Below are 18620 nucleotides of genomic sequence, written 5' to 3'. Positions count from 1 at the left end.
CATCTACTGTATCACCTTCATTGCTGAATTACGCTATTCTTATAGCACAAAAATGCTGTGCAGAATACTCCAAAATTCCTGTTATTTTCTGAATATCACCTTCTTTCTGTGCAACAGGTTTCTAAAAATTATGTTATCATCATTTGCTATACCAAATTCTGTAGTTAATTTAAAAGCAAAAGATAAGTAACAACCAAAACTGAAATTGCTTTAAAAACTTAAAATAGATATTTGATTATGAATACATTACTGTTCAGACTTCTTAAAAGAACATTAGGGTTTCATGATTAACGAGAGGATCCACTTTTGATCTAAGCACATAAAGCATGGAGCCCATTTCCTTTATGTTGAAGCTAATCATGTTCCCATTGAAGGGGAAGAGGAAACCTCCCATTGACTTCAGCAGTGAAACATTCAAACCTCAGGTAGAACTATGTAATAAGGAAAGATTAAATACAACAAATCATGCCATGAGACTTCAGATAGAGAAGGGAAAGGTAATTCAGCAACACAAATAATTGTGTTAAATAATTGTTGCTTTCATTTTTCAAGGGCTTAGCTGAGCCTTCAGAGAAGAAACACTTTCATGTACTTTGCTGAAAATGCTGAGAATAAAAAAAAAAAAATAAAAATTCACTAGAATGTACCTCATTGCTTCATATGATCTGTTTAAGGTCTGTATTACTTTTACAGTCCCAATGCTTCAAAAGATCTTATCACAAAACCTTCTGTTCTGTTACTCAGGTACAACACATAAAATATAACATGTGAAGTATGCATCCTTTTATGTAAAGAAAGCAGATTCTATGAGAAGCCTTAAACTCTGACAACTGGACACATGTATATGGGAGCATGAACATCTGTTCCTTGCAACCAGATGACAATTTTTGATATTTATTATAGTATATACACATAGGTAAAGTGGGCCATAGGAATATGACTAGGCATAACTTACCTTTAAATATGCACAAATTAGTTGCAAATATACAAAATATTATATAAATGGTGCCTCATTGCTAATGACATTTTGGTATGTTAGAGTTTTTCCTAAGGAATCTGAAGAGAGGGAAGAATTTTGGAAGGATTTTGAATCGAGGTCCTGTACCTCTAGGTATTTAGCTCAGCTTTTTCTTCCTTCACTTCCCGTTTCCACTGTCCAATATATGCCTACCCTACCCAAAACATAGCACAAATTACTACTACTACTACTACTTCTTTTCCTTCTTCTTTCTTGTCTCTTCTTTCTTGTCTCTTCTTTCTTGTCTCTTCTTTCTTGTCTCTTGCTTCTTGCTTCTTGCTATTCTTCTTCTTATTATTTTTCTTATTATTACTTCTATTCTTCTTCTTATTACTATTATTTAGCTGATTGTATAGTCAGAAACTCTGCTTTACCTTGTATGTTGTACTATGTGATGGAAAAGTGCTGCTATTCCACATGCAGATACACTGAATTATTCATAAAAGTTTTATACATCTAACCACAGCTTGATAAATTACCTTCTGCTTTTTAAACAAGCTCAGCTCCTGTTCTCCCTATTTCTGTAAAGAACATATGTTCCTAATTTAGGTAGTCTGAACCATTCCTGGGGTCAGGAGCCTAACTTTTTGGTAATTAGAGGAAGAGATATGAATATACTCCAAATCATTGATTAGTGCATCTTTACAACTCACTCTGAAGTATGAAAATATTGCTCTCAATTTCATTTAACTTTCTCATTAAGACCTAGCTGTTTACTTGTTTGAAACTACTCAAGAGCTTTACTGCATATACAAAAGACCAGCCATTCCATTAAGGAACATTAATTCAAGGCTGTTCTTTAAGGATTAGCTACCATGACAAGGAAAACTACAACAGAAAAGACATCATTTGCGTTAAATACAAAAAAATCTGTGCCATGAATTTGCATAAATTGTCTCTATTAAATTATAGGCTATTTGAAAGAAGTAAGAGTTTTCTATATTTATTTCCATCTGAAAATTTTTTGTGATATTATGTCTTACCGAACTATTGGAAATATAATTTCAATAATTATGTCTCAGTGAAGAATGGGGAAGTATGGATCATCATTATAATTTTATTATAAACGTACAGGTATTTCTGAATTGGCATATACTTGATTCAGAATATCCTAAAAAAAAACCCCAAGATTGTTGCATAATTTGATTTTTCTCCTTAGGCTTTTATATGTTTTTATTCAAATTAAATTCCTTCTAATAGTGAAGGCATTTCAAGTGTTCTGAGAGCATTTCACAGGAAAGAGCATTTGAAATAACCAAGAGAGATATTTAAATTATAAATATTAGGCTTGTAGGATGATCCTGAACTGTGTAAACCAGCTGACTAAAGTAGTGGTGATGATATTGAAAACATAGGAAACAAGTAAGAATTTTTGTAGCACTGGTATGAATTGCTAATGCTGTATTTCTTTATTTTTTATTACTTTATTATGTTCTCCTTACTTGAATCTTTTCAGACATTCATGATCAGAACAGCAAGAAACCAGTTATGGTCTACATCCACGGTGGATCTTACATGGAGGGTACTGGCAATATGATTGATGGCAGCATTCTTGCAAGTTATGGAAATGTCATTGTCATCACTCTCAATTACAGGCTGGGGGTTTTAGGTAAGTGACTCTTCTTCATCACCAACTACATAGAAATATTTTATTGATTAATCTATCTACTGATCAATCACAGATCCTTGAGCCAGTTTGTTTTTTAAAACAGAATATTGTTGCTGTTGGACAGTTTGTATTATATTCATTTTGAATTCTGTTCAATGTTTTATAGAAACTGGGCTAAGCTACGTCACCTTATTTTTGACAGCTGCATCCTTTAGACAAAAATGACTGGATATTTGTAATTATATTAGTGTTGGTTTATGTTATATTTGTCATTATATCGTATTTCCTTCTGGCTCAGTGAATTAACAAGTTTTAAGAACTTGTATCTTTTTCTCATTAAAATCTTCTTGATTCAATGTTAGAAACAAAACAAACAAATAAACAAAAAAAAACCCCAAAAAACAAAACAAAACAAAAAAAACAAAACACAAAAATCAACAGTGAAAAATGAGGACTCTTCAATTTCAAAATGGTTGGTAATGGCAGCAAGAGGGAAAATGTTACTCTTTATCTGGTTTTATTATTTTAGTGTGCAAATTGTTTTTTTAAGGCAGAAGATGTAGAAGTAATACAGACAAAACAGGCTATATACACTGATGGAATTTATGATGTGAGTAATCTGGAGTCAAGGAGCTTCAAAGAGCTGTGTAAAATTATCTTCCTAAATATAAGTAAAGTCGATAATCATGAATTATGTTGTTGAGAGAAATTTATACTTCTATCTTCCAAGCAGAATAAGAGCTGCATTTTCCTGACATTATAAATATCCTTCTGACAGCATTAGATTTAATGACAAAATAACCTTAGATCCATGACAACAGACCAAAAATCTTTGGTGTCTTTTCTGTGATTCTAATTTCTGGATGCTTGCACGTACCAGTTTTTTCTCCAAATGAAGGTTTATTTATTGCAGTTCTACTTTTCCATAGAAAATTAAGTTAAAAATTTGCTTGTAATAGGAGGTATTAGAAATATTTTGTATCCTAATGAAAATTATACAATCTACATAGAACAGTATGTAGACTGCTAGAATGATCATATTTCCAGCATTTTAGATGCACAAGGTAAAGAACAGTAATTTTTTATGTGGTTATTTTTATTTGTTTCTGATTTTGGGGTTTTTTGTTTGTTTTTATTTAGAGTGGCTTTTACAAATATTTTAAATCTTGTCTTTCTTGATAGCAAACCTGATCTGTATTCTTGGCATGTACTATTTTGGAATGCAGGAAACTTCTTCTGCTGAGTTATCTCTTAATGTGGTTAATGTGTTTCAACAGTGTTGACGTTGCTCATCAGAGTGCTGAGAATCTTTTTCTTGTCCGGGATTTTGACTCTTGTTTAAATACAAAAACTCCACATTCTTTCTATATTAGAGTCAGATTTAAACCTAAAGACAAAATATAAAAATATATTTCAGTGTATTTTGCATGCAATATTGGTAATTAGAAACAGTCTCCCCCACCATTAAAAAAAAAAAAAAAGAAAGAAAAAAAAGAAAGTAAAAAGACACTTAAAAAAGAGAGAGAGGGATTGTTGTTGCTTTCAAATGAAGTGTATACCCAGGAACTTGATAATAGTTATTTATCTGTAAAAAGTATTATATAATGGATCTCTTAAAGGGTTTTTTCTTGGTTTCTTAAAATGAAAATTGTTGAAAGATACAGACGACTATAAGTAGTTTAAAATGTTGCATTGTCCAGCTGCCTTGAATTAATCTAAAGGAAAAAATGCAATATTTACACAGATGTACTATTTTATGTACTTATATTTAAAACAAACAAAAAAAGACAGAATGCTATACTTTTTCTGTTGTGGCATTTAGGAAACAAGGCACAATACAGAGGCATTCATATAAGAAACTGAAAAGTAATAACTGTGAGGATTTAAAATGGATTAGGAAAAATACAGTGTTATACTTGGCATTAAATACTTCTCAAGAGTGGAAAATGTAACTTTTGAGACACAATAGAATTTATTATTTGTTATAGAAAGTCTGTGTTTGAATTAGAAAACCAGGAGATATTCAGAATGTGCATTTAGCACTGAAAAAATCAGAGGAATTCTGCTTTATGAGGATATTTGTGTTTTTTTCTTACTGGGTGAAATATATAAATTAATAAAAGTGATCCTTGAGAATGCATTAAGTTCTGCTTAGACACTGGAAGATATTAGGAGAATTTCACTTATTTTTGACTTGCTTAATAAGTAAAAAAGTGAAAGAGAAAACAAAAATTTCTTCAGGTAAACAAGCATATGGAAAACAAACATGATTATTCATGAAAATTTAAAAAGTGAAATAATCATTATGACATAAATTTAAAATTGACAATATTCATAGCCATTTTTTCTAGTCTGAATTATCTTCTTTTTGAAAGGTATACTTATTTCTGTAAATCTGACCTGTTTCAGTTGCATTTGATTTGTAACTTTGTACAAAAGATGATACATGTAAACATGATTTTAATGACAGAAATGTGTATTTCTATCACTATTATCGCATCCTGTGATGGAGGAATATGCATTGAACTGATGTCAATTATGAGTTACTGAAGACACCTTACATATTTTTTTTTTCCTCCTTCTTGAAAATTATCACTTGAATGGACCTGAATACTGGACGTTATTTTACTAACCACAAATGTTAGTTCTGTTATTTTTCTTACAGTCTATATTGTGTCATTAACTGCAGTGGATGGAAAATATATTAGGACTATATTGATAATCACTCATTGATACTAGACAGACAAATCATAGAATCATAGAATGGTTTGGGTTTGAAGGGACCTGCCAAGATAATGCGATCCAACTCACCTGCCATGGGCAGGGACGTTTTTCACTAGATCAAGTTGCTCAAAGCTCCACCCAACCTTACCATAGACACTTCCAAGGATGGGGCATCCACAACTACTCTGGGAAACCTGTTCCAGTGTCTCACCACCCTCACCATAAACAATGTCTTCCTTCTATCCAACCTAAATCTGCCCTCTTTCAGTTTAAAACCGCTTCCCCTTGTCTTGTCACTGCAGGCCTTGGCAAAAAGTCTCTCTCCATCTCTTTTATCAGGCATGATTTGCCCTCAGTGAAGCCATGTTGACTGTCCCTAATCCCCTTCCTGTCTTCCATATGTTTTGACATGCCCTCCTGGAGGATTTGTTCCATGATATTACTGTACATGGAGGTGAGACTGACTGGTCAGTAGTTCCTAAAGTCCTCCTTATTACTGTTTTTAAAAATGAGCGTGATATTCCCTTTTATTGAGTCACTGGAGACTTACTTTGACTGACATGACTTTTCATATATGATGGAAAGTGGCTTAGTGACTGCATTTGCCAATTCCTTCAGGACCTTGTCATGCATCTTGTTGGGTTCCATAGATTTGTGTATGTTCAGGTTCCTCATGTTGTCTCAAACCTGATCTTCTCTTACAATGAGAAGAACTTCATTCCTTCAGTCTCTGCCTTGATGTTCAGGGACTTGACAGATGTGTGAAGAGTAATTACCAGTGAAAACTGAGGGGAAAAAATGTTGAGAACCTCAGCCTTCTCTATGCTAGTTTTCATTAGTTCTCCTGTGTTACTTATTGGGGGGGTACATCTTCCTTTTGTGAGCAACGTAAATGTAGGAGCTCATCTTATCTTTCTTATTTCTTGCCAGATTCTGCTCCAGCTATGTGTTAGCTTTCCTCATCCCATGCCTACACACTCAGGTAGCATCCCTATGCTCTTCCCAGGACAGATGTCGCTGGTTGCATTGCCTGTGCCTTTTCTTCTTACACTTTAGTTTTACCAGTAGATTCCTACTGAGACAGACTGGTCTCCTGGCTTCTTTGCTCAATTTCTTATAAGTGGGGATTGAGAGCTCTTGTGCCCTGAAACAAATGAAGCTTAACAAGCTGTCAGCTCTTTTCTGCTCCTGTATCCTTGAGGGCAGTTTCTCAGGAAGTCTCATCTACTAATTCCTTAAATAACTGAAAGTTTGCTCTCCTAAAATTCAGGGTCCTGACCCTACTCTTCACTTGGCCCATATCCCTCAAAATTATTACTTCTACCAAGGTATGGGCACTGCAGCCCAGGCTGGCACCAGTCTTGACCTCTTTTATTACTTCATCTGTGTTGTTAAGCAACAACTTCTCCTGCTTCTCCTCTGGTTGGGCTGTCTGTCACTTGAATGAAGAAATTACCCTTGATGAACCCCACAAGTCTCCTGAACTGCTTACAGCTTGCTGTGCTGCTCTCCCAGCAGATGTCAGGGTGATTGAAGCTCCCCAGCAGGATCAGATCCTGGGAACATGATGCTTCCTGCAGCTGAAGAACACTCCATTGACATCCTCCCTTTGGTCAGGCAGCCTGCCGTAAACACCAGCCACAAGGTTTCCTTTGTTGGTTTGGCCTTTAATTTTTACCCATAAGCTCTCACCCAGTTCATCATTGTTTTTCAAAGACAGCTTTATGTAGTCCATCATTTTTTTTATATAGAGGGTAACCTCTCTATCCCACCAGTTTATAGCTATAGACTGCAGTACTTCCATTATGTGATTCATCCCACCACATTTCAGTGACAGCAAATAGATCATAGCTTTCTAGCTGCACAGTAGCTTCCAGCTCCTTTTGTTTGTTATCATGCTGCATGCATTGGTATAAAGACATTTCAGTTGGGCTATTGACCGTGTCACCTTTTTAGAGGAAAATGCCCTAATTCCTCTGGGGCATTTCATAGGTCTTTCCTTGTTGGTTCTTAGATTCTGGCTCTTCTGTGTTACCCAAAACTCCATTCCTTTCCCCTGCTAAATCTAGTTTAAAGCTCACCTTGTAAGTCTGATCAGCTTGTTGGTGAAGAGGCTCTTGCCTCACTTGCTCGCACAAATCCCATCAGCTCCCAAGAGACCTGGCTTCTCAAATGTGGATCCATGATCACAGAAGCCAAAACTTTGAGTATGGTACCAGCTAAACTGCCAGGCAAACACCTGTTCAATTTGCCTCCCCTTTCCTGCAGCCATTCCTGTGACTGGGAGGACAGAAGAATATACCACCTGTCCTCCTGATCTTTTTAATGTTGTTCTGAGGGGTATGTAGGCTAAGTTGCCTTGTTGCAATATCAGTAGACCCTTCATGGAACAGTAGAAACACACAATACTCTGCAGGGTTCATCAGACTTGGAAGAATTTCAGAGGTGTCACTAATGCAAGCTTCTGGTAGGCAGTAAACATATATAGAAATATTATCTGGATGGCAAATGGATGTTTTGGCTCTCAGTAGCAAATCTCAAGTTCCTAATACCTTATGTGCTTTGCTGGTGGCAGTGGTTCCAATACAGGCGGGTGGCTGGATTGAATTTACGTGGTTGGCCTTTCCTGGATCCTGTCTGTTACTCACATACTCTTCATTCTACAACCACAGAACATCATATATGTTATGTAGGAGCATTTAAGGGGTTGGGAAATGTTCTTCTTCCACCCTCAGCGGAGACAAGGGCCCAGTCTTCTTCATCTTCTGAGTTACTTGTACCAGACAGCTGAAGGTTGGATTCAGGCTTATCTTCCCTTTGTACAGCCTCAAGGCAGGGCTATTGCTCAGGCTTGGACAGTGCAAAAAATACCATGTATCGATCTTCTGCTCACGTTCCTGGATACTGTGTGTTGCCTGTTGAGCTCTTTGGTAATAGCTAGTTGTTTGACATCTACCACTGCTTTCAGCTGCTAGGAGGATTTCCAGATACTGGAACTCCATGCAGCCTCAGGTATTGACAACTCTTTCAGTCCTTGGGAGGTGTGTTTGGGTGGTGATGTCAGCAGAGGTAGGCTATAGTGCTTCCATTCAGGTCTCAGCCACAGTCTTGCAGATGTGATAGGTGGACACCTCTTTTAGCAGGTCACAATCTCCTTATAGTTCTCAGAAAAAATAGCCCACTTAGAAAACTGTTTTGAAAGACAGTGTTCTTCTAATTCCCTGGAGACACCAAGCTCTTGGGTAGGCTTGCAAAGCCATCAGCTAGCTAGAGCTGCAGCCTAAGCCTGTGGGTGAGCCAAGGAGGCAGCAGCCTGATCACTGGGAGAGCTGGCAGCTCTTTGTGTGTGCCTTGCCACGTGAACTGCCACACAGACTGGTGACACTGTTCCCAAACGACTCTGTCCCTGTTTGTGCAGCCTGTTAGCAGTGCTCCCTGTGGCTGGTGTTCCCCAGGGGCTGGTTATATGCGACTTCCTGTGGTTTGAACAGGTCATGGGGACAGTTGGAACCATCCTACTCTTGCCCATCCTTCTCATAAGATCTATCTCCTGCTGGCTGGTATCTTGACCACCAGCAGCCTGAGAGTGCTGAGGGCCCAGAAACTCCCTTAGACACCCCCCGGGGACCTTTCAAGCCTTGCACTACTCTCAGCAGGTGGCAACTGCTGCTGCTGTTAGCATCAGCTCCCTGAGGCTTCAACTTCAGGATCAAATCCCTTTTTGAGATCCTGGGAACAAATTGATAACAATTATTACATAAGTTTAAGAAAGCCTGGATTTTGGAAATGCATCTTCATAGATGAGGGAAAATTAAAATTTTTAGGGACCACTTAATTTACCTGACTATCCTTCACTGAGTTTAGCCCCAAGAAACATCTGTACAGCCATGGAATATTTGACAAGGTAATAGAATACAGACTAAATGGATTTCTTTTACTACCTTCTGATATAATATAAATTTAATTATATTTAATGGAATTTGTGATCATCCTATAACTTAGTAAAAGTCTTATGATTTGAAAAGACCTGGTTTTAACACACAGCACTGTACCCTTTAAATTTTAAAACCAGGTTTTAGCAGTAGCTGTAAAGACAAGGTTTCTCCATATTTTATAGAAGGAAGTCCAGTTGCCTGTTGGCTATAATGGAGATACTGAAACTTCTAGAATCAAGTTAACCAGAAAGCAGGCTTCCCAGACAGAAAAAAGGTTTTACTTGTGGTAGATGTAACATGATGACGCTCAGGGCTATAAAAGAGCTTATCTGAATGATAAAATCAAATGTCTTCATCTCTATCTTTTCATCTTGCATTTAGCTAAAATATAAGCCTTTACATTGTGCACTAAACAATATTTATCTGTAACTCCAGAAAACAAAAGAACCACATTTCCTCTGTCTCAGAGGACTGCAGAGCTGCTCGGTAACAAGTCTTTCATCTCTCTCTGTGTTCAAGTAGTACTATGGCAAAACAGCAGACAGTTGGGTCCAAAACTTTCCAACTTTTTAATTATCCCTTTCTATCCTTTGAATAAAAATACTTCTGGAAATATTTTTCCTGAGTTTGCTAGACTATCAAGTATACATGCAGCAATAACAAGGGTTGTTGATGTTATTTAGAAGGCCATATTTTGTTTTTGAGTATAAGTTTACATTTATCAAAGTATATTACCTGGACAGGATCTTTTTGAGACAATAGAATAGAAAGAATTAGCTTCTCCTTTTACTTACTGTAGTGGGCCCTATTCAAAGTGGAGTTCTGCGGTGCTGTGTTTAATTTCTTGTGCATTTTAGGACTTGAGAGGATCCTGCCTCTGCCCAGCTCAGCACTTTTGATACTTACCCATATCCCACCACAGTGATGACTGAAGACACTGCTGGAGCTGGAGGAAATTGCTAACTTGTCCCAGTGCAAGGCAGTGCTCCTGTATCTTCATAAATTCAATGCTGTAACACACTGAAGTACCAAATACTGCTGTCTCCCATCTCCACCCTGTGCTTTGGCACTGTGCAGGATGATAAGTTTAAATTATTCAACAGTTGAGTTGAATTTTCAGAATTCCCAAACTAGTTAGTGAAATATTTAACTGAGATAATGGAAATTTAGCTGAGTGGGGGAGTAGGCAAAATAGATATCCTAATTCAAAGAATGTTCTGTTATTACAGAAAACAGGATGGTATGAACAACCTGATTTACTCCATCTAGATACTACTTAATTCTTCTTCATTATCTACATTCTTAGACTTCGTGGATATGCATTAAGAAGTAACATCTTTCCAACCTAGTTATAAACACTATTTTAGTACCTTTTAGTGCCTTTTTCAAGTTCATATTGGCAGGAAAAAAAAAAAAAAACCAGAAGAGGATTTTATGATTATGATTTTTTTTCAGTGACGCGACCTGAATTGGTGAGACTTCAATATGCTAAATACCTCTTTAGCTTGTGTAACAGTAAAAATTAAATCTGAAAAAATCACCCCCTGCAAAAACACCAAACTACACCAAAACAAGCCAAAACCAACACCACAAAACAAACAAACAAAAAAAAAAACCAAAACAAAACATAAGAAAAAAAACACAACACAAAAAACATACAAGAGCCAAAAGCACAATTTTTTAATGTGATCAAATTCAGTCATGGTGTTATACAATTAGAAGAAAAAAAATCTTAACCAAGCTTAAAAAATGTTATATTCAGATCTAAACTTGGTATTCTTCTGTGAGACATTAAAGGCAAAACCCGATGAAGTCTAGAAATATAAATCAGGTATTTTGGAAGCCAGAGTTAAATGAAACATCTATTGCAGTAAATGAGACACACTCAGAGTTCAAAATTGACTTAATGTTTCCAAGACTACTTGAAATTTAACGTTTTCTTCCTCTTAGAGTTCTGAATCATGCAGATAAGGGTAGTCTATCTCATATCTATCTCCCTTTTTGTTAATAAGCATCCATTTTAAGTACTCTATCTGAAAAGGTAGGACTTCATTTTATTATAAATTCTATCCACATGCAATTACAGATCTCTGTAAGCTATCATATTAGGCAGTGTAATATAAATCAGAGTTCAGTTTACAAGGAGGCTCAGTATTTCTGCAAGTTACTGAGAGCCTTAATTTACTTCACTGAGTGCTTGGTTTGCAAGTTAAAGCATCGATGCAGTGATGTTTTGACTGACCGCTTTAGATTCCTTCCAGCTGAACTATATTCTCTCCTCTCCTATCCCGCAGAATTCATGAGCCAGATTCTTTCATATTGGCAGTGTGCAATAGTCTACAGTGCATCAAATTTTATGTTCACTGGTGTAATTGCTGTACAGAATGACTATTTTAAATTCAGACATGGAGATATCTATTCCCTTTGTGTCTCCAGTGCGTGTGAGTCCACTAGTACAGGAAATTTAAAGATGATCTCTTGGTAGAAAAGGCCAGAGGTAGATTAGTACACATGGGAATGACCCAGAAGCTTGAGTGCTCTAAGTGAACCACAGTTTCATGCTTACACAAGAAACAAGGTTTATTTAAGCTTAATTTAGCTCATAGAGACTGTTTGCATTGCTGGGGCCAATGCAAACTTCATTACATTGCCTCACCTATGTCTCTAAGCTTCTGCTTCAGTGGAACTCCTAAATTCCCAGCAAAGATACAGAAGTATTATTTCCATTGCTATCAACACATTTTTGTAGACATGAGGTTTATGATATTTGTTAATTATTTTTTTGTAAATCTCATCTTCTTCTCTTATTTTAGATCTGTTAAGTCACAGAAACTGTATTTGTGCAAGTGCAGCTGATAAACTCCATCCATATCCCATTGTTTTTGAACTGTCATCTCACCACAATTTCTGTTTCAAATATCAGAAGCAACAAATATATAAGTTACAGTGTCCTCAGAAGCTATGTGTACATTCTTAGCATTTTAAACATTAGATATGTTCCTTTCATAGAGTCATCACACAATACCACTGTGACTGTGTCTTACAATCACAAATGCACTTAACAGTTTGTTCTGCTCTCGTATGGCTTACTTCTATAGCATGTGAACTCCTAACAAGCTTAGATAACTTCTATATTCTCTAGTCAGGGCCAAGTATGGACATTCCAAAAACTAGAATTTAGCAAGAACCTTTTGATAGAGACTTCTTCTTACCTAAATGCAACAAAATCAGTTTCCTCCTGGATTGATGGATTGGCCCAGCTGACTAAGCTAGTAAAGCATGCTCTCATAAAATAGTTTTCATCACAGCCTATATAATTCAACAGAACAAAAACTACAAGACAATGTAAGAGAAGTGAAAAAGATATGATTTTAGATAATTCACTGAATTTTTGTAATTTACTGAGCAATCAGATGCTTGTCCATCATTCTGAGCATAATTACTTTAAGAACATTTCCTATTAACAAAGATTTATATTATATTATTTTAAAAAGTTTGTCCCTACCTTGTGTTAAAGAATTAGAGATTTGGTTTTTGAAATTATATACTAATTCTGCTATTTGGGAAGTGCAAGAAGAGTGACCTGACCTGAAAAACATCTTCAGAAATTATGAGGAATGTTTGGGTATTCTGCCTCTTTTTGAGACAATTTTTTGTATGTATGTACAAATATGGAAAGAGTACCTGAAATTTAGATGGACAACAGTGAGGACTTCTATATCTTTATAGTAAATATCTGAAGGAAAGCCAATCAAATGTTGAGACTTCAAAAAAACAATCCAATCCCATACATTAGCTACTTAAAAAGGAAGAATGAAATGCACAAAATGCTACATGTATCGACAAAAGCATGTTTTAAGTTTTCAAAATGAGATAAAGTCATGTAGAGTCTTACAAACTACAGAGCTACATTTAAAACATTCTATGAAGTTGCCTGTGCAAATAATCTACAATGAAAATATTAAATATGTTTGTATAGTAAATATAAGTTGTTCAAATATCTATAATTAAATTGAAACTCACAAACATTTAGGCACATTTTTGTGAGGTATATTTTTATGTAATTGAAAGCTTATTGATAAGATTTCTGAACAGGATAATATATATCTAAGTGAAATTTTGTCACATTGACTGATGGTCAAGATTTTGTTTTCATGAATTATTTTAGTATTAAGATGGAATTTTTTATATAATCCATATAAATTTTATGGATATTCCATAGTTAACCAGTTTATACAAAAAAGACTTATGTTGGTAAAATGCAAAGGGACACTTTTTCTGAATCTTATATAAAGAAACGTTTAACCTGTATTGCCTATTTTTTTTCCTTTGGTATTTTGAATTTCTAACATCATTATTGATACTTTAAAATAATTACATTTATCAGTGACCTACTGGCACTAAATGTTAATACGTTATGACGTTCTAGTCTACTTACTTTACATTTTCTAGTATTGCATACATGTGGAACCACCACAATCATCACTTGAACATTTCTGGCAACATGAATATAAGTGCGTCTATATGTAGATTAATTTAAAACAGTATTATGAATTGAAATGTGACTATGAAAATATGACCATTTTTTCATAGTATATATTAATTTAGTTATTAACTCAGTATTTCCTTTTTTTTTCTCTCTGTAATAACAATGAAAAGTAAGAATTTCCTGAAGTGACATTTATTTTTCACGTGTGCTTTTAGATTATTCATCTATATTTTGCTGTGAATTCCTAATTCCTTGAAACTCAGTGGTTTTATCCTTATTTATGTATTAGTCATTCCATACTAGTAATATGCCACTTAAAAAAGATTTTAAGAAAAAAAAAAAAGGAATCAGTACTTCAGAATATGCAAACAGGCAATAGTGAAAATTTATACTTTAAAAGTAGCAAGTCTTGACCATATTAATATATTTTTTTTTCCTTTTTAATTGGACTGGAACTGTATTTAACTGTCTTTTTGATTCACTAGTACTAGGTGAAGATCAAAGTTAGGGTCAAATTCCATCCTCACATATACACATAAAGCAGGCTGAGTGCATTAAAAGCTTGAAGTATAGCCTGGCACCTGTTGTTCATTTTTTGCATTTAACTTGTGGATTTTACGTTATTATTATAAATTTCAGAAATTAACTCAATGACAGTGGTAACCTGGAATGAACCTGAAAGTATTGCCTTACTGTCTTTTTCTTCATTGGTGATAAAAGAAGTGTAATAAGCTCTATTGAAATAACCTGAATTTAAGCAACTGCCACTATAAAATGGTGGTTGGCAAAAAAAAAAAAAAAAAAAAAAAAAAGGCTATTTTAAAGTTCAAGTGGAGTTCAAATTTCTTTCAACAAGTGATATAGTACGTACTGATACAGGGAAAAAAAAATACAACTCTTACTATAAAAGCTTACGTTTGATCTTTGTTATTGGCAAATCTATTTAAACCTGGAGTTATAGTTGTTCTTCTCAAAACTACAGAATTTCAGTATAAATTCTAAGGAAAGAAAATGCCAGTTACTGGTTGCGCAAGCTTCCAAGGATGTTCTGACCTGCTCTGCAGTTTCTCTCAAAAATTAATCTCGAAGAAATTAATGACTGAATGAATTATCCAGTTGTTGTTGTTTTGTTTGTTTGTTTGTTTGTTTTTCTTTCATAACTATCTAAGCTCATGATGGCCAGTAGCCCGTTGTGCAAGACAATTTCTGGCAAGTGCTTAGAATTTACTGACCACACTGTTCTTTTTCATCCCTATGCAGCTAATATTCCTTTTTGCAGGAGTTAATCTAGTTAAAGTTTGCAGTTTTGGGAACTCTAAAAGAGGTTGGAAGCCACAAAAGAACACGTTAGACCATATATCATAAGGCGTATAGAGCTGAGCTTGTATTTGGAAGCAACAAGTTGCTCATAGCAACTTGCATGAAATCACATTTCCAGCTACATTTTGTAAAGTTTACTGGCAGCTGTCAAGTTTCTTCATAAGGCTTTTACAGAAATCAGATACTGCTTAGGTTTGCTTGGTATTTTCACTTGGCTATACCTTGTGAACAGTGATAAAAACTCTTGACTGCTTATTTTATAAGAAGCCACCAACATGATAGTCTTTTTTTTTTAACAGAGTTTTGTATAGTTCCCTCAAAAGCATACATGCATGCTTTTAATACTACTACAAAGATTCTTACCAGCTAAAAGAAATACATGTTAAATCTGAAATTTTGTATGAAATCCTCCAAATTGCAGGAAGTTGCAATATTTTATGCAAAAATTAGAAGGAAAAAAATATAAAGTGTAACTCAGTCTAACCATCCCTTGGGAATGAGCCTGATAACAAAAGCAGAATGGCAAAAGTGTGTGTAAGGTAGCTGGTAACATCAATATGCTGCTAATGAGGATGTAGGGGAGCACTGTGCAATGGTTTGTAAAGTTAAAGTTGTGTGATTGCACCAAACAATTAGATGTACTCTTGGAAGGATAGCACAAAACAAATGAACTTTTTTCTGAATTATTTCAGACCTCCATGTCATTCCTTGCAGTCACAGATTGACCGACAAGGAAGGATATGTTTACTGCTTTACAACAGCCTGTATCAAGGCTTAGGTCTGTTGTACTAGCTGCTATATGATTAAACAGTATATAGAGCTAAAGATAAACTCCCTGTATGATCTTGGGGCTTCCATTTCAGAATAGACAATGAATTTTTTTCTTTAATAACTCCAAACACCTGTATAAGGTTTCTGAGAATATTGAATGAATAAAGCTTTTCCTGGTGATGGAAGTTAAGTGAGTTCTTCAATAGATATGTGCAAGTACAGGTTAGCAGCTGAGACAGGCCATCAATTTTCATTTTTTCATTTCTGCTTTCTAATTGAAAATTATGACTTCCATTTAGGGAATCAAAATAATGTGTTCTTTTGGCATTCATAACTGCCAGGTCTCCTGCAATAGCACTGCTTCGTTTAGAGCTTATTTCAATTAGGAAAATGTATAGCAAGGCAAGAGATAATAAAATTACTGTTGAAAAAGAGGGAAGGCTTATAACAGGGAAAAAATGGTTTCAGAATTTTCCATTTTTTTTTTTTTCTCCATTTCCCACACCATCTGTGGATTGTATTCTATATTTTGCCTAAAACTAAGTACCCTCTGGCATCTGGGAAAGGGTATAATAAATGCTTATACTTTAGCAGAATTTATGAGAAGAGAATAAAACCAGAAGGAACATAGGTTTCTTCATTGATATAATGTTAATTTGCAGAAAATCAGATCTTTGACATCTAAAGAAAATCAAAACTGATTTCTCTAAGTATGCTGCATAATTTTTTGTTTTCATTTCTGCTAGAAATGTTAAACCATTGTTTAACATTTATTCAAGTATGTGACTCTGTTTTTGAAACAATATAATAAGTATGTTTTTCATATTTCATTTGTGTTCTTTGTCTAACAAATATTGTGTGATTGTAAATGTTTGTGCTCTGTGAAAATATTTTTACATTTGAATAACCAGTAGCTGCCTAACTCCCTCATGTCTCTGTTGTAATCTCATCCATAACTGAGTTTCTATCAAAATGTATTTTGAATCAGTTGAAAGGTACCAAATAATACATTGATTTACACAAAAGATTGTCAAACTCACAACCAGTACCAGATTGAGACTAATTAATCATGACAAAAATTTCATGCCCCTATGATTGCAATGGGAATGTGTTTGTCCTGGAAACAAATAATCAATGAAACTTTTGTTCTGTTGAGAATCTTTTAGGGAGAAATATCACTAAAGCTTTATGCCTTTATTATAGATGACTTAGTTACTGTAAATTTTTATGAGATTTGATTATGACATTTCTAATTTTCTGTGTGATTTTTCTTTTACCAAAGAAATACCATCAGAATTACTGTTTCTTGGACAGAGAGGAAAAATCCCCAAACCAACCAAACAGCCAAAAACCCCCACACTCTCTACTTATTTTTATTTTACTGTGGGAAATAGAAAAAATCAAACACACATTCTGCCATAGTCTCTCAATTGTTTTTCCTCAGAGACTTGGATTAGTTCTTGATAAAAATATGAAGAATTCAGTTCTGAATATCCTTGAATAGATGGTAGCTTACAGATGTTATGCTCCCAAAATAGAAGAGAGAACAAGCTATGACTCATAAGGTCCTAATTTCATATCTGCTTTTCCCTTGCTCTTGAGAGGAATTACATTGCTTCATTTGATGACTTCTCAAAGAAGCAAAAGATTTCTCTTTTCTTGTAACCTGGATTACAGGTTGATAAGTGGGACAAACCTGTTTGTTCGCAGTAGTAGAGTGATGGGAGGATAATTGCTTTTCTCCATGAAACCATAATCGGGATCTGTGAATGTGATTATCCAATTTACATCATGAAGTCTCTGGGGAAGGAACCATCTTTCTGATGGCGGGTTTATTCAACACAACTGTTCTTTCTGTGACTGCAGCTCCCAGCTGTTAAGGACACAGAAATTATTAAAGTATGAAGAAAAAAGGACTTCTGTGGTGGTGTGTATGAGACTAAGAGCTATCAGAGCATCATCAGTCAGATTTGTACCATCAGATCCAGGGACTTCTGAATGGTGTGGCTCTCATGCCTCATAATGAAGGTACAATACAGCTTCCAGTTTACCATCTGCCTGCTCAGAGGTCATGACTGTTTGTATTTTGTGTAGATGTACATGGTCTCTATGATGCCAGGCTCACAATTTTTTTCTTTCATTTGCAAAAGGTAAAAAGGAAAGCTATTTTAATCATACATGGAAGCTTCTGCTGCTTGTCAGAAGTGCAGAGTTTAAATTCCTTGATTGTCCTATCAGGAAAGAAAAACTGGACCATTGTGAATAATATATGGACTCTCTAGGATAGGATAGGATAGGATAGGATAGGATAGGATAGGATAGGATAATTTTGGTTGGAAGGGACCTACAATGATCATCCAGTCCAACTGCCTGACCACAGAATCACAGAATGTTAGGAATTGGAGGGGACCTTGAAAGATCATCTAGTCCAGTCCCCCTGCTGGAGCAGGAACACCTAGATGAGGTTACACAATTTGAGGCTGACCAAAGATTAAAATGTGTTGTTAAGGGCATTGTCAAAATACCTCTTAAACACAGGCTTGAGGCATTGACCACCTCTCAATAAGTAGATTCTTCCTAGAAACTCCCTTGGTGCAACTTTGAGCCATTCCCACATGTTCTACCACTGGATCCCAGAGACAAGAGCTCAATACCTCCCTCTCCATTTCCCCTCCTCAGGAAGCTACAGAGCCATGAGGTCACCCCTCAGCCTCCTTTTCTCCAAACAAGACAAGTCCAAAGTTCTCAGCTGAT

General features: G+C 35.4%; 1 protein-coding gene across 2 annotated transcripts in view; it reads left to right on the top strand.

The window, feature by feature from the left end:
* NLGN4X (neuroligin 4 X-linked) overlaps window positions 1–18620 on the top strand; it is a gene marked incomplete at its 5' end in the record, with an annotated part of 135071 nt that overhangs the window by 45648 nt on the left and 70803 nt on the right. For both annotated transcript variants that reach the window (XM_080343385.1, XM_080343384.1), the window contains one exon: window positions 2475–2627. In XM_080343385.1, the coding sequence (XP_080199511.1) occupies window positions 2475–2627 (153 nt within the window). The remainder of the gene's footprint in view (window positions 1–2474; window positions 2628–18620) is intronic.

This window comes from Nesoenas mayeri (assembly GCF_963082525.1).
Source record: "Nesoenas mayeri genome assembly, chromosome: 1".
In the NCBI taxonomy this organism is placed as follows: Eukaryota; Metazoa; Chordata; class Aves; order Columbiformes; family Columbidae; genus Nesoenas; species Nesoenas mayeri.
This window is presented reverse-complemented; position numbering and strand designations above follow the sequence as displayed.